The sequence below is a fragment of the Myxine glutinosa genome, chromosome 2, assembly GCF_964187855.1.
Source record: "Myxine glutinosa chromosome 2, kmMyxGlut1.1, whole genome shotgun sequence".
Classification (NCBI taxonomy): domain Eukaryota; kingdom Metazoa; phylum Chordata; class Myxini; order Myxiniformes; family Myxinidae; genus Myxine; species Myxine glutinosa.
The window spans coordinates 137,743,609-137,757,487 of NC_136262.1; the positions used below are offsets into that span (position 1 = coordinate 137,743,609).

Consider the following 13,879-nt stretch of genomic DNA (forward strand, 5'->3'; position numbering starts at 1 on the left):
CCCACAACACGGCTTTTAGAGAAATACACATCGTGTCACATGCACAATGCCCCACAACACAGCTTTTAGAGAAATACTCATCGTATCACATGCACAATGCCCCACACCGACAGCCAAACCGTCCTGGAATTGATCATATGGAATATTGTTCTCACCACTTTCCACCATAGTTTTCCGTGAGAATGGCAATCATTCGCTCCACAGAACCCAGAATGGCACGGTGGATGATCACTGGATGCTTTCTCTCATCGCCATCACCGCTGAAATGATAGGGTTAAGTCATGGACCACGGCAAAGAGATGTGCAATTACAGACCAAGTGTCATTGCGTCACTATTTTCGTGTCACAATTAAATGTGCGTCATTCACGATCCACCACGATTACCAAAATAAATAAAACCACCAAAGACGTGGTTTGTTCACATGGACCACATCACCATGAAAAGTGATCAATTGATCCATTTATTGATAAAATGGAAGCTTCTTGCTGTACCTCTTGTAATTCAGGTTGAAACGGATGGGCAGCTGGAAGTCAAGCTGAATGGTGGCACATTGGTGGTACCTCCCAATGGCATCTTTAATCTGAATGTCAATCTGCAGAAATGGCCAGCAATCAGCAGGGGAACATACAGAGTTGCCACATCATAACAACACTCAGCTATACACTGAAACCTGCGGGGATGTCATTGTAGTCAAACAGCTCGGTTTCTCAGTTTGGAAAGCAAACTCAGCTGAGGGGACCTTTTGTTTGTTCCGTTGGGAGCGGAATAAGTGTGTGTCCTGTCTCCCTCCTCCAAATCATGGTGGCGCTTGGTCAAATCTGTCTCTGACGTATGAGCCCCTTCCATCCGTCCGTCACTTCAAACAACTGTACTGGAGACTCTGCCCGAGAAGGCAGAATGTCCACTTGTCAATCTAACTTTGTCTTTACCTCTAAATAGTGTGTACCAAACCCATCCTGTTCTGTCCCCCATCTTACCCTGATGTATCCACTATCGACTGGACTTTGTGTCATTGTTACATGAGAAGGTAGACGAAGTTTTCTGTCCATCCTTGACCATCTTTGGTGACAAACCTAGATGGCATAAGTGCAATGTTCTCAAATCTTGCTCCACTGTTCTTGCTTCCCCTGCCTGCCCGATTTGGTCTGTCCTGCTCCCCTCTGCATGGAAGTCAGCAAATATCACTCACGTGTACAAGAATGGTGTAAAACAGACTGGACCAACAAGCCAGTGAGCTCACTTCCAATTACAAGTAGAGCAGGCATGGAATGCATCATCGTTTGAGATGTAAAATCTCTCCTGTTTTCGAACAGTCTGATCTTTGAGCATCAATTTGGATTCCGTCCCAGTCATTCAACTCTGAACATGCTTCTGCTCTCCTCTCAGCAATGATTGGAGGCCCTCAATCTCAAACAAGAGGTTGGATCCATCTCCCTGGACACATTTTGGATTTTCATTCGACAGTCGGGCGATTTTGTCGATGCAGTCGATTTTGCCCTAGATGCATAAAATAGGGCTAAATGGAGAACATCGTCATGGGGACCGCAAGGCTAACCCCCACTCTTGCAGGGAAAATGGCCTTAAAATGCCTGTTGTTGTTGTTTGTAGTCGGGCATCCTGCTTTGCTTGCCAAGTTCTCTGCCTGTGTCAAATAAGGCGGCCTTCTTTCCTGGTTTTACGACTTCCTCCACTCATGCAGTCAATGTGTTACCATCAACGGAACCCTCTCCTCTCCTTTCTCAGTGAAGGCCAGAGTTCCCCAAAGCAATGTTTGGGGCCCAGTCTTATTCCTCATCTACAGTAAATGACAAATGACCTATCCAAAACTCTGAAAAACCCTCTCTTCCTTTTTGCAGATGACTGCGTATTGGGTTGTACAGTAGCCAATCCCTCTGTATATCTATCTGTCTCTGACGTATGAGCCCCTTCCATCCGTCTGGATTCCATCTCCCTCTCATCAGACTCTGGTCTGATAAATAGAGCATATCATTCAATCCTGGATAATCTCACCCTATCGCTCAGGAATGATCTTCAAACAAACCCACCTGGCCACTTATTGCCTCGAGTCTCTTGAACTTCCCAGCCTCACCATCAGCCGTTATCTTTCCTGTGCCGACCACATAGCAAAGCTGGCCTCCAAACACAGCTGCAGATTGGGCATCCTCCGTCGACTCAACTCTTTCTTTGGAAAATCTGAGCTACTCGGTCTACAAGGCCTTTGTCCCAGCTCAATGGAGTTGTAGGCTGGTGTTACCGCTCTCTAATGATGGAGTTCATGGAGTTACTGCTCTCCGTTATAGGCTGGTGCCCCAGCATCAACTCTGCTCTCTTGGATTCTGTGACATCGAAAGCTCAAAACTATTGGCCTCTCCCATGATGAGGCCGATACACAAGGTCTGTTGCTTTCACATCACAGGCAGGTCAGTGGTCTCTCTCTCTCTCTCTTTTCTTCTGTCTATTCTTTAATGAAACAGAAGACCAAATACTGCATTGGAGTCATCAGAAGGCCGAACCCGAATAACCTAACCCGAACTCGAATAAGCAAAGAGCAAAGATGGAGTAACGAGCAAAGTAATCAGGCTGAACCTGGATAGGATTCGGGTTTCAACCACTACTCCACAACCCTCAAACCCATCCAGGTGTAGCCAAGTGAGTCGAACAGAAAAATTACTGCAATAATTCACTTCTCCCGAGACAGACAAAAGCAGCAACTGGTGTACCTACCAGAAGCGGTGCAAGCTACCAGAAGTCTGTCAGCGGGGAAGCACAGTCCACACAACATCAGGATATGGGACAAATGTAATAAAACAGAAGAACAAATGGAGCAACATTTCTCCCTCTGCTCTCTCTTCCAACCCTCCCAAGCAACTCAAAGATGCACAAGTTCTTCCAGTTTGTAATAAAAGTTCATTTTTCATGAATGGGCCAACACTTTCTAAACTCCCCCCTCACCCCTCTCCGACTAAACTCCCCCCTCACCCATCCCCTACTAAACTCCCCCTCGCCCCTCCCCTACTAAACTCCCCCTCACCCCTCCCCTCCTAAACTCCCCCCCCCCCCCCACCATCTTTCTCCAATTCTCTCCCCTCGCCCACTCCCCTTAAAAACCGCTCCATCTCACCCTCTCTCTGTTCTCTTCACCCGTTCTTTTGCTCAAGGGCATCTTCCATCAGCTTGGAAATCAGCCAACATTACCACTTTACACAAAAAAGGTGCAAAAACATCCTTTCAACTACAAACCAATCAAGCTGCTCCCAATAATCAGCAAGGTCAAAGAATCCATCATCGCTTCCGACATCAAATCCTTCCTCTTCTCAAATGGCTTGATCTTGGATCATAAATTAAGATTCAGACAAAGTCACTCTACTCTGGACATGCTGCTTCGGCTGTCTCAACAATGGATGGAGGTCCTTAATGTCAAACAGGACATCAGAGCTGTCTCCCTTGACATATCACGTGCCTCCGATACGGTCTGGCACCCCGCCCTGCTCACCAAACTCTCCTCCTGTGGTATCGATGGAAACCTCCATGCATGGCTTGTTGACTTCTGCTCTGGTCGCAGTAAACATGTGGCCCTGAATGGAATTCTCTCTTCTCCCCTTCCTGTTCAGGCTGGAGTTCCTCAAGGCAGTGTTCTGGGCCCTGTGCTTTTCATGGTCTTCATTAATGATCTCTCCGACTCTCTGGAAAATCCTATCTATCTCTTTGCTGATGACTCCAATCTCCTCCGCTCGACACCTTTACCCTCAGATTGGCAGGCAGCATCCTCTTCACTCTCTGCAGACCTGGACAAAATCACAAACTCGTCAAAGTGGAACATGTCTTTCAATCCTGACAAATCTCACACTCTCACTTTGTCTCTCTGAAAAGACCGTCTGGACAACCCTCCCATCTACTTTCTCAACAATCCTCTTGAAGAAGTTCTGTCACTCAAGCGTTTGAGTCGCACTATCTGCCATGATCTTTCCTGGGAAAACCAGATTTCTAAGCTGGCCTCCAAAGCCAGTCGCTGACTGGGCATCCTCCGTCATGCGAAGTCCGTTCTTGGCACACCTGAGCTCCTTACCACATACAAAGCTTTCATCCACAGCTTGATGGAGTACTGCTCTCCCCTCTGGGCTGGTGCACCTGCCTCACACCAAGCTCAGCTTCACGCTGTTGAATCCAAAGCATTCATTATTATTGGTATGTCCCACGATGAAGCAGATTCTGAGGGCCTTTCACTCGCTCACCGCAGGCAGGTAGGTGGTCTTTCTATCTTTTACCGACTCCTCTCCAGCCTTGCTCCCCCAGCTCTGTGTGTGCTCTGTGCCCCAAATATTCCTGCAGGACGCACAAGATCGGCCAGCAACCCTCTTCTGGTGAAACTGCCAAAATCAAGACTTTCTGCTCACCTTCACTCTTTCATTCCTCTTTTCTCCCGCCTCTGGAACAAACTCCCACACTCTCTTCAATCCCTCTCCTCCCTCCAGGTCTTTAAAACAGCTGTTCACCACCATCTCTTATCTTCCCCCATCCAAAACCTTGATCATACCTAGCCATACCACGTGACCGATGACGTCACAATTATCACAAAAACATTCTGCATGGGTGTCACTCCTACCCTGAAAGATTTGTCTCAATTGGACATATGGTTGCTGAGAAGAACGAGGTTTAGCCCGGATGGATGGACAAACAACCCGAAAACATCATGCCTCCGGCGACTTTGTCGGTGGAGGCATAAAAAAACTATTTTGCTTTCATTACCATCATCAATTACCATTTATGTTATCTCATCAACTCCATGGTAAACATCGGTCAGCAAATACTTCGGTATGTTGCAAGTTATTAATTGTACATAATAGTACATTTTATCAATATAATACTGTTATGTCGATGGGTAGAGATGACTTTAGACCAGGTAGATTTGTGTAGGAGGCATGCTCCAACTGTCATGAAGAAGAAGAACCACCACCACGTAATAAGTAGAGAACCTGTTTAGCCCGAATGTCGGATGAAGTTGTATATTTGTCCCCGTCACGAGGGGGTGGGGCATGTTATTCAGCTCAGGGATTAGGTTAAGTAATTCCTTGTCCGTCGTTCCCTATGTGATTTACCCCTTTGTCTCTTTTGGCACCGCACCACACGGAGGGCAAGAATCCCACATTTAAACGCCCTAATAATAAAACCTACCGGAAGCCAGGCATCAAGCACTCAGGCTGACAACCCCGACTTGGCAGGCACACCTAGCTCGGGCAGGCTGAGGACACGACCTGAGGAGCCGTGATTGGCCAGGGCTCTTGATTGACAAGGAAGGACGAGTAGGAAGCATCTTGCTGATTGGAGGAGAAGCACCGATGACGTCAGAGGACGGCGTGTAAAGTGGTTGGCGCACGTGGACATCTGGCTTCTCGTGCTGGATGTCGAAGTGGACGGTTGTGCTTGTTCGCTGCACGGGAAGGCTTGATCATTTAAATGCCGCATTCGGAGACTTTGCTGGTGGATGTGAGGCGGAAGAGCCGCGGTCGGAGAGCTGCAGTTTTCCAGGTAGGACGAGCTCGTGGACGAGCGCTGCTGGGCTGCAGCGTGACGAGGTGCAGCATAAAGAACGAGGGTGCCTTGAGGCCTGGATCCGCGCACGGACTTCGCGCCAAGGCATGTTCCCGCGCACGGACTTCCGTGATCTGTTCGCGGACTCGCCGAGACCAGCCGATTGAGTCAAGTCCACCACATAAATCACACCATTATTTTCCAGTTTATCTTGCCCTGTGTCTGTGTGCAAGTCTGGTGTGGAGGATCCATAGGAATTTAGTTTTACCGTCGCGTTTCTCTTGTTACCGGCATTCCGTTTAATAAACCTGTTATTTTTATACATTCTAATTCCCGTCTTTGTTCAAGTTATTTTCTTTGCAGGCTTTGGGACTGCCGGCGGGATCGACAGGTAAGACCCTTCATCCCTCCCCTTTCTCTTTCTTCCTCCCGCGTATATATAAAATCCGCTGTTTGAACTGAACGCCCAGGAGTAACGCTCGAATGCCTCCCGTGACTCTCTCGGTGTTAACTGAAAGCAGTCACACGACAATACAATCTATCCAAAAAATTGGTACAAGACAGGACAATGTACAATAATACTTGGCTTAGCACTATAAAATGCCGATTCATTATTGAGCTCTTTGTCTTGGAGAAATGATAACTTTTGTTAATAAAATAATGTTTACCATCTGTATTATTATTAGTGCCACCATCGCTATCCCAATGAAACACTCGTATACCACTCAAGCACACGAAATAACATTGTCGAGAACGCATCGCCAAAAAGCACAGTGACCTATAAACACGTGCTATGGAGTGAAATATGCACATACAGTTTAATATAGTGCAACACCTAGTCATATGATATAGATACCTTGGGGCCGTAGAACGCGCCATCTCCAGGATTCAGCTTCCACGGTTGTCCAAACGTATGCAAGCTCCTCTCCAGTTGCTGCGTACAAATCCGTCGGTGTGTAAGCACTCGGGTAGCAAAGATCAGTTACTTGCAACCACAGCTTCCTGACTCCCATTTGCCCAATTCAAAATTGATATCCACAATGGAAAACAAGAAAATGTATTCAAGGTAATCTCTACCCCTTTTAAGGGGCCAAGTGGGATAAAATGCAGGGTTTTACACGCCATCAAACAAATGCACATATCTACACTCACAGACAAGCTACCCCCTACAAACCATATATCACTGGAAAGCTGACAATCTGGAGAATACAAAAATTGAAGAATTGAGACAATACACCTTCAAATAAGGAAATTACCTTTATTTTCCTCAACACAATTGAAAATTTTCATTTTTGCATTTTGTCAGCAAAATTGTAATCCCATACAACTAACTCAGGAAATCTACTTTTTTCCCTCAGTTTTACATATTATAGGGATGTCCTAATATTTCAATGATGGCTTTTCTTCAAATCAGTTTATTTCAGCTGCACACTGATTATTTTTTGTAGAAACAGAAAAAGGTGACATTTTACTTCATAATTTTTTTTGAAGTAGGGGTATCTCTAAAAGCCATCATTAATTCACTCAACACCTCAAACCTGACATTCTGACCAAATTTGAAGAAATTCTGATGATTAGTTTTTGAGTTATAACAAGTTTATGAATATTCATGAGAGCACAGACTATAGAGTTTGCCAGTGGTTTTAAAACAGATTTTTAGGGATATTTAGGCCAAAAGATCCACTTCCGGTTATGAAAAAGGTACTTCCGGTTTAACAAATGATTGACCTTTGACAATTAGACCCATATTTTCTGGAAAAATAGTTCAATTTTCACATTAAAAGGATTGATTTCTGAAAGAACATACATCATAGAGTATTTTTACAATGAAAAAATTAAAAAATCTATTTTACTCAAATTTTACCCCACTTGGCCCCTTAAAGAGGTGCATGCACGATTGTGTGCAGATTCCAAAGTTGGCTCAGAAACAAAACAACAACAATATAGAAAGGTCATCAACAGCTCATTGGTAAGCACTTGGTTTGAGGGAGTGAAATGGGGAATTTTCTCAAGGAGAGTAGGAGTGGGGAAATGGAGGGTACTGGGGCAGGTAGAAGGGACATTCAGATTTAATTTTGTCCCGTGTGGTACAGGCGGAGAAGCTAGTCTAACATCGTTAAATGTGACATAAAACTTATGGGCGACCCAATTACCTCCGCCAAAGAAGGTGGACCAAGGTTATGTTTTCACCCCTGTCCGTTTGTTTATGTGTCTGTGAATATGATATCTGAAAAAGTTGGACGCGACGGATGCGGACGAAATTTGGTGCAAAGGTTCGGTGTTTGACAAGGACTAAATGATTAGATTTCAGTGAAGATCCAGATGCAGATGCTAGAGAATCTTAAAAGTGATTCTTCAACATTAAGAGACAGGGCAAAAAACGAAATACAACACGATATCTCAAAAAGTTAGGGATGGATTTGGACGAAACTTGGTGGACCGGTTGGGTGTGTGATAAGGACGAATCGATTCGATTTTGGTGATAATCGGAGTACTGATCTGCATATGAGATTTTAAATATTTAAATGATTTTTCACCATTGAGACGATATTCAGCACGATACTTCAAAAAGTTGAGGACGGATTATGACAAAACTAGGTGGATGAGTTGATTAGGCGACAATAACAAGGCAATTTGATTTTGGTTCACATCCGGATCCAGATTTGACATATGAATGTAATACAAAACGTAAAGTGTTCAGCGTGGCGGAGGTATGCACTCTACCGATTGCCGTTCTAGTTGTTCATTTCATTCTAAAGATCAAAAATAAATTAGAGTTCTTGTTAATGGAGAGTTTGTGCACAACGCAAGTTTGTAATCAAGGAGATTCTTCATGAAAATGTGCCGTGCACGACTGATTGCCTGCTTAAGGCATGTGTGACTCCAGAAATTGGCAGTCTGGAAAAGTGGCCTTTACTAAAACAGCATGACATAGCAACCTTTTAAACGCCACACAAACACACAGGCAATTATACCAAAATTCGCACCTTTTCAGCATGGTTCCACACTTCAACATCCCCCAAGTACTTCTCTGGTCGTGTGGAAAGCTGCAGCCGGAAGCTGAAGCCAAATACACCGTACACGCAGTTGAGGAAATCCAAGCAGCCCTTAATTTCGTCCTCGATCTGCAGGATCAAGGGTGACAATCTGAAAGTATTCGAGGAGCAAGGAAAATAATCAAAGGGGGGGGGGAAACATTGAAAAGGTAAGTAGCGTGTAAAAAACAACAAAAAAAAACCCCCAAAAAAACCAAAACGGCACTCTTAGACATCGCAACGGCCCCCACATTATTACATCATTATACATACTTGTACCAAGTTTGATTTAAATCCCTTCAGCTGTTCTCAAGTATCACATTTTTACCTGACATGACCTCAGACCTTTGACGCAGAAATCTCATCAGTTCATATTTTCATCACAATATATACTTTGACCAAGTTTGGTCAAAATCGTTCATTTTTTCAGGAAAGTACCAAATTTGGCACAGATGTAGTATGGACCTATACAATTGTTTTCCTGAGGGGCACCCAAAAATTCAGAACCCCTGGTGGCCGCCATATTGAATTTCAACATGAACGCCCTCTGTGACCTATTTCCCTCAATAACTTCTATACTATGAGTGGTCTTGGTCTTGTATTGTGGTCTTGGCAATAGCACACTACTTTACCTACCAGTCACACGGTGTGGAGGAACTCTGGATTGCCATTGGCACTGGTAAAAGCTACCGCTACCTTGCCATCCATAAAATTGCCACCAGCCTTGGCCGCAGGAAGTCCGAGTCTTTGCCATTATTTCATGCCTTCACTGGCTGCGACACAGTCATTTTTTGCCCAAATTGGGAAAAAGACAGCCTGGAAGGCTTGGGAGGCATACCCCAGCATCACGCAGACCTTTCATGCTCTTGCTTATAGGCCATCTGTGGACGTTATTACTATGGAACTACAGAGCATAGAAAGATATGTTGCCATCCTCTATGACCGGACCACCGAGATAAAGACAGTGAATGACATGCGCCGACACTTGTTCACGAAGAAGGCAAGAACAATTGATCACATTCCCCCAACAGCAGACGCCTTCGAACAACACCTAAAACGTGCATGTTTTCAGGCTGGACACGTATGGAGTCAGGCACTTGTGCCCTACCCAGAACTTCCATCACCAGCTGATTGGGGCTGGATGAAAACAGGGACTTCTTGGACACCAATTTGGACCACAATACCACTGATACAGGAGGCATGTTCAGAGCTTACAAGCTGCCATTGTAAGTCGGCCTGTAAAGGCAACTGTAAATGCTCCAGGGCAAATCTGCCCTGCACATCACTGTGTGACTGCGATGGACAGTGCTTGTAGTACTACGCGTCTGTGCGAGAGCCTCAACCTTTCAAGTGCCCACAATATTTTAAGTTAAAACTGCAACTGTGTGTAACTTTGATTAATTAATACCATTCCATTGTTATCAGAGACCAATAAAACAATGTCTATCACTTGGAATTGAAATTTTACCTAAAATACTATGAGAGATTCAAGGAAAATGTAAACACCATGGCAGCCATCTTGAAATTAAAGATGATGGATGCCAATCTTTATGCAATTGATCCCATTGGATTCAGAGACCATGAAAACATGGGGTAAGACACTGGAACTGTGGTGTTATCGCTCATAGTATAGAAGTTATTGAGGGAAATAGGTCACAGAGGACGGTCATGTTGAAATTCAATATGGCGGCCACCAGGGGTTCTGAATTTTTGGGCGCCCCTCAGGAAAACAATTGTATAGGTCCATACTACATCTGTGCCAAATTTGGTGCTTTCCTGAAAAAATGAACGAGACGCCCTATTTTTCGGTCTTAACTGCCTAAGTAATACTGGTTCACAAGTTAGCACAGTAACAGAATTTCTACCTAACGGGACCTTCTGACCTCCCTAATCTAATCAGCTGATCTTTGCGTCATTATACATACTTGTATCAAGTTCGACTCGGTTCCCTTCAGCCGTTCATAAGTTATTCACAAGTTATCGCAGTAAAAAAAAACCATTCCAGACTCTGATCTTTGACCTCTTGTCCCCAAAATTAAATCAGTTCATCTTTGCAAAATAATATACTTGTACAGAGTTTCGTCAAAATCTCCTCACTGGTTCACAAGTTATCATGGTAACAGGATTTTTATCTAACATGACCTCATGCCCCCAAAAGCTAAACAGTTCATCTTTACATCATTATACATACCTGCACTAAGTTTGACTTGGATCCCACTAAAATTTAAAAACAACCGTTCTCAAGTTATCGCGGTAATGAAAACCTTTCACGGATGGACGGACGGACAATCCGAAACCATAAAAAACATCGGGGCAATACCCCTGAGCGCTCACCTGGTAGAATAAACAGTATACTACACTGACGAAGGGTATTTTAAACCAATTTCAATGGTCGCTAGAACACAGGGCAGCATGTCGAATCATACTAACATAATCATAAGGCTTTAAACAAACAAAACACCTATTTTGGGGGGGACAAGCCACCCCCCTCCCACACCCCGGAACCCCAATTTTTCTCATGCCTTCAACAAACATTGGTACATCACGGGTGATTAGCATTGTGGTAACGTTTCCTCAAAATTGTGTGTGTTGGTTCTGAGAAAAAAGCAAATACCTATTTTGGGGGCCATAATTAAGCCCCCCCTCTCCACCCACCTCCCACACCCCGTAACCCCAATTTTTCTAATGCCTTCAACAAACATTGGTACATCACGGGTGATTAACGTAGTGGTAACGTTTCCTCAAAATTGTGTGTGTAGGCTATGAGAAAAAAGCAAATACCTATTTGGGGGGGGGGGGGGGGGCAACCCTCCAGTAGATCCCTCGGGGCCCAATTTTATTTAATTCTGTGAACAAACTTTGGTACATCACTGGTGATGAAGGTTGTGGTGAAGTTTCATCAAAATTGTGTGTGTAGTTTCAGAGAAGAAAGCAAAAACAACGACAACAACATGCATTTTAAGGCCATTTTCCCTGCAAGAGCAGGGGTTAGCCTTGCGGTCCCCATGACAATCTTCAGAGAAGAAAGCAAACATCGATTTTTGGGGACAACGCCTCCTCCCCTGGACCACCAAAGGGGCAATTTTTTTTAATGCCGTTAACAAATTTTGGTAAATCACGGGTGATGAAGGTGGTAAAGTTTCATCAAAATAGTGTGTGTCGTTTCAGAGAAGAAAGTAAATATCTATTTTGGGGGATCAAACCTGGACCCACTTTGACCCCTCATAGAGCCCCTAGACTTCAATTTTTATAATGCAGTGAACAAATTTTAGTCACAACATAACAAATATAATTTGTGTCAAATTTGGTCAGAATCTCATCAGCGGTTTCGGAGAAGAAGTTTCAAGTGTTTACAGACTGACGACGCACCATTGCATAAGCTCCCATGAACTTTGTTCCAGGTGAGTTAACTATATGGTATTCATAGAATATTTACCCTGCACAGTCACCTTGGTGCGAGCTAACTACTGTGTTTTTGCAGGGGTTTTTCTTTGATCCAATATATATGGATGCTAGACCACGTGAGCGATGACATCATAAATAAATATTCTCCAATATAATTATGTATATCACGCTCAAGAAATTTCAAACTGATCAGACTAAGCGTTGTCCCTGTCGAATTATGACGCCATAATTAAGGCACCAATGACGTCATCGCTAACAACACTAATTTCCCATATGGAGTTCTTTACAATGAACCACTTTTCAATTTTTTTCCATGGAGTGGTTTTGCAGATATAGAGGTGCAACATTTTTCGGTTTTTAAAAGATAGAGCCTGGACCACGTGATCTATAACGTCATAATTATCATTAAAATATTATACAGGAGAGGGCCCTGCTATGGTGAAAATTTCGCGTCCACCAGACCAACAGTTGCAGAGAAAAAAAAATTGATACTGATCGGATGAAGCGTTATACTTGTCGAATTATGACGTCATAATGAAGCCACCGATGACATCATCAACAACATATCTTATTCCCCATGGGGAGGACTTGACAATGAGCCATGTTTAAAAAAAATTCCACAGAGTGGTTTCAGAGATAGAGGTGCGAAGTTTTTCCAAGATGGCACCCGTACCACATGACCTATGGCGTCATAATTATCACTACATTTCTACAGGAGGAGTCCCTCCTACGAAATTTGGCAAAGAGGTAGTGGATGTGGACAAGGACGAAATGATTAGATTTCAGTGAAGATCTGGATTCGGATCCAGCTAGTATAATTTTTTAAGTCATTCTTCACCATTGGAGGATAGGGCCAAAAACGATACAGAGCAGGATATCTCAAAAAGTTGTGGACGGATTTGGACGAAACTTGGTGAACCATGTGTGACAAGGACGATTTGATTCGATTTTGGTGAAGATCTGAATACGGATCCGGCTACAATAATTGTTTAATTTTAAAGCGATTCTTTACCATTGAGAGATCATGTGAAAAGTGATATATAACATGATATATAAAAAAAAGTTATGACTAAAATTGGTGGACGAGTTGGTTCGGTGACAAGAAGAAGCCAATTCGATTTTGGTTCAGGAAAGAATCCGGATCCGGCCTATCGGTGGGATACAAAACAAACTGTTCAGCCTGGTGGAGGTATGCGCTCTGCCGAGATCCCTGGTGTTGGGCTAGCGGCTAGGGTGCCAGCTTAGGATCCAAGGATCCTGGGTTCGAATCCCGGTCGATTGCTGAATTAACGCCAGGGGGGTTGACTCAGCCTGCCATCCTTCCGAGGTCGGCTAATTGAGTACCAGTTCACTGGTAATTCCCTGCTTGTCGTAAAAAGGCGACAAAAAGGGTTGGCGGCAGGAAGGGCATCCGGCCGTAAAACATTGCTTCAAAAAAGGGGACCAAAAAACAACAACAACCACGGTCCCCGAAAAAGGCCAACCCCCGCTTTGCGGGGAAAAATGGCCTCTAAAGGTGGTTTTTAAAGAATCCGGATCCAGCCTATCGGTGGGATACAAAACAAACTGTTTTAGTCTTCAGCCTGGTGGAGGTATGCGCTCTGCCGAGTGTCGTTCTAGTTCCACCTTTATTTACACACACATCGTAACCCACAACTTCCAACTGAAAAACATTCTACAAATTTCAGAAATGTATTAAAAATACAAAACTAGAATATATTGGTTGGACAAGTGTCCAGCCCCTTATAATGATTGTAAGTTATCTCAGGCATAACCAATTACCTTCAAAATCACACACCAAGTTAATTGGCCTACACCTGTGTTACATTGTCGTGATTCTGATTATTTCAGAATAAAATCAGCTGTTCCTGTAGGTTTCCTCTGCTGCGTTGTGCATTTCATAGCAAAG

The 13,879-nt window shown here is 44.0% G+C and overlaps 1 protein-coding gene across 3 annotated transcripts in view; it reads right to left on the minus strand.

Moving 5' to 3' along the window:
- The window catches only part of TARS1 (threonyl-tRNA synthetase 1), a 115,141-nt gene that overhangs the window by 14,390 nt on the left and 86,872 nt on the right, over positions 1 to 13,879 (minus strand). For all 3 annotated transcript variants that reach the window (XM_078771719.1, XM_068107058.2, XM_068107057.2), the window contains exons 13-16: positions 8,518 to 8,655; positions 6,387 to 6,464; positions 493 to 593; positions 156 to 260 (exon numbers count right to left, since the gene is read on the minus strand). In XM_078771719.1, the coding sequence (XP_078627845.1) occupies positions 156 to 260; positions 493 to 593; positions 6,387 to 6,464; positions 8,518 to 8,655 (422 nt within the window). The remainder of the gene's footprint in view (positions 1 to 155; positions 261 to 492; positions 594 to 6,386; positions 6,465 to 8,517; positions 8,656 to 13,879) is intronic.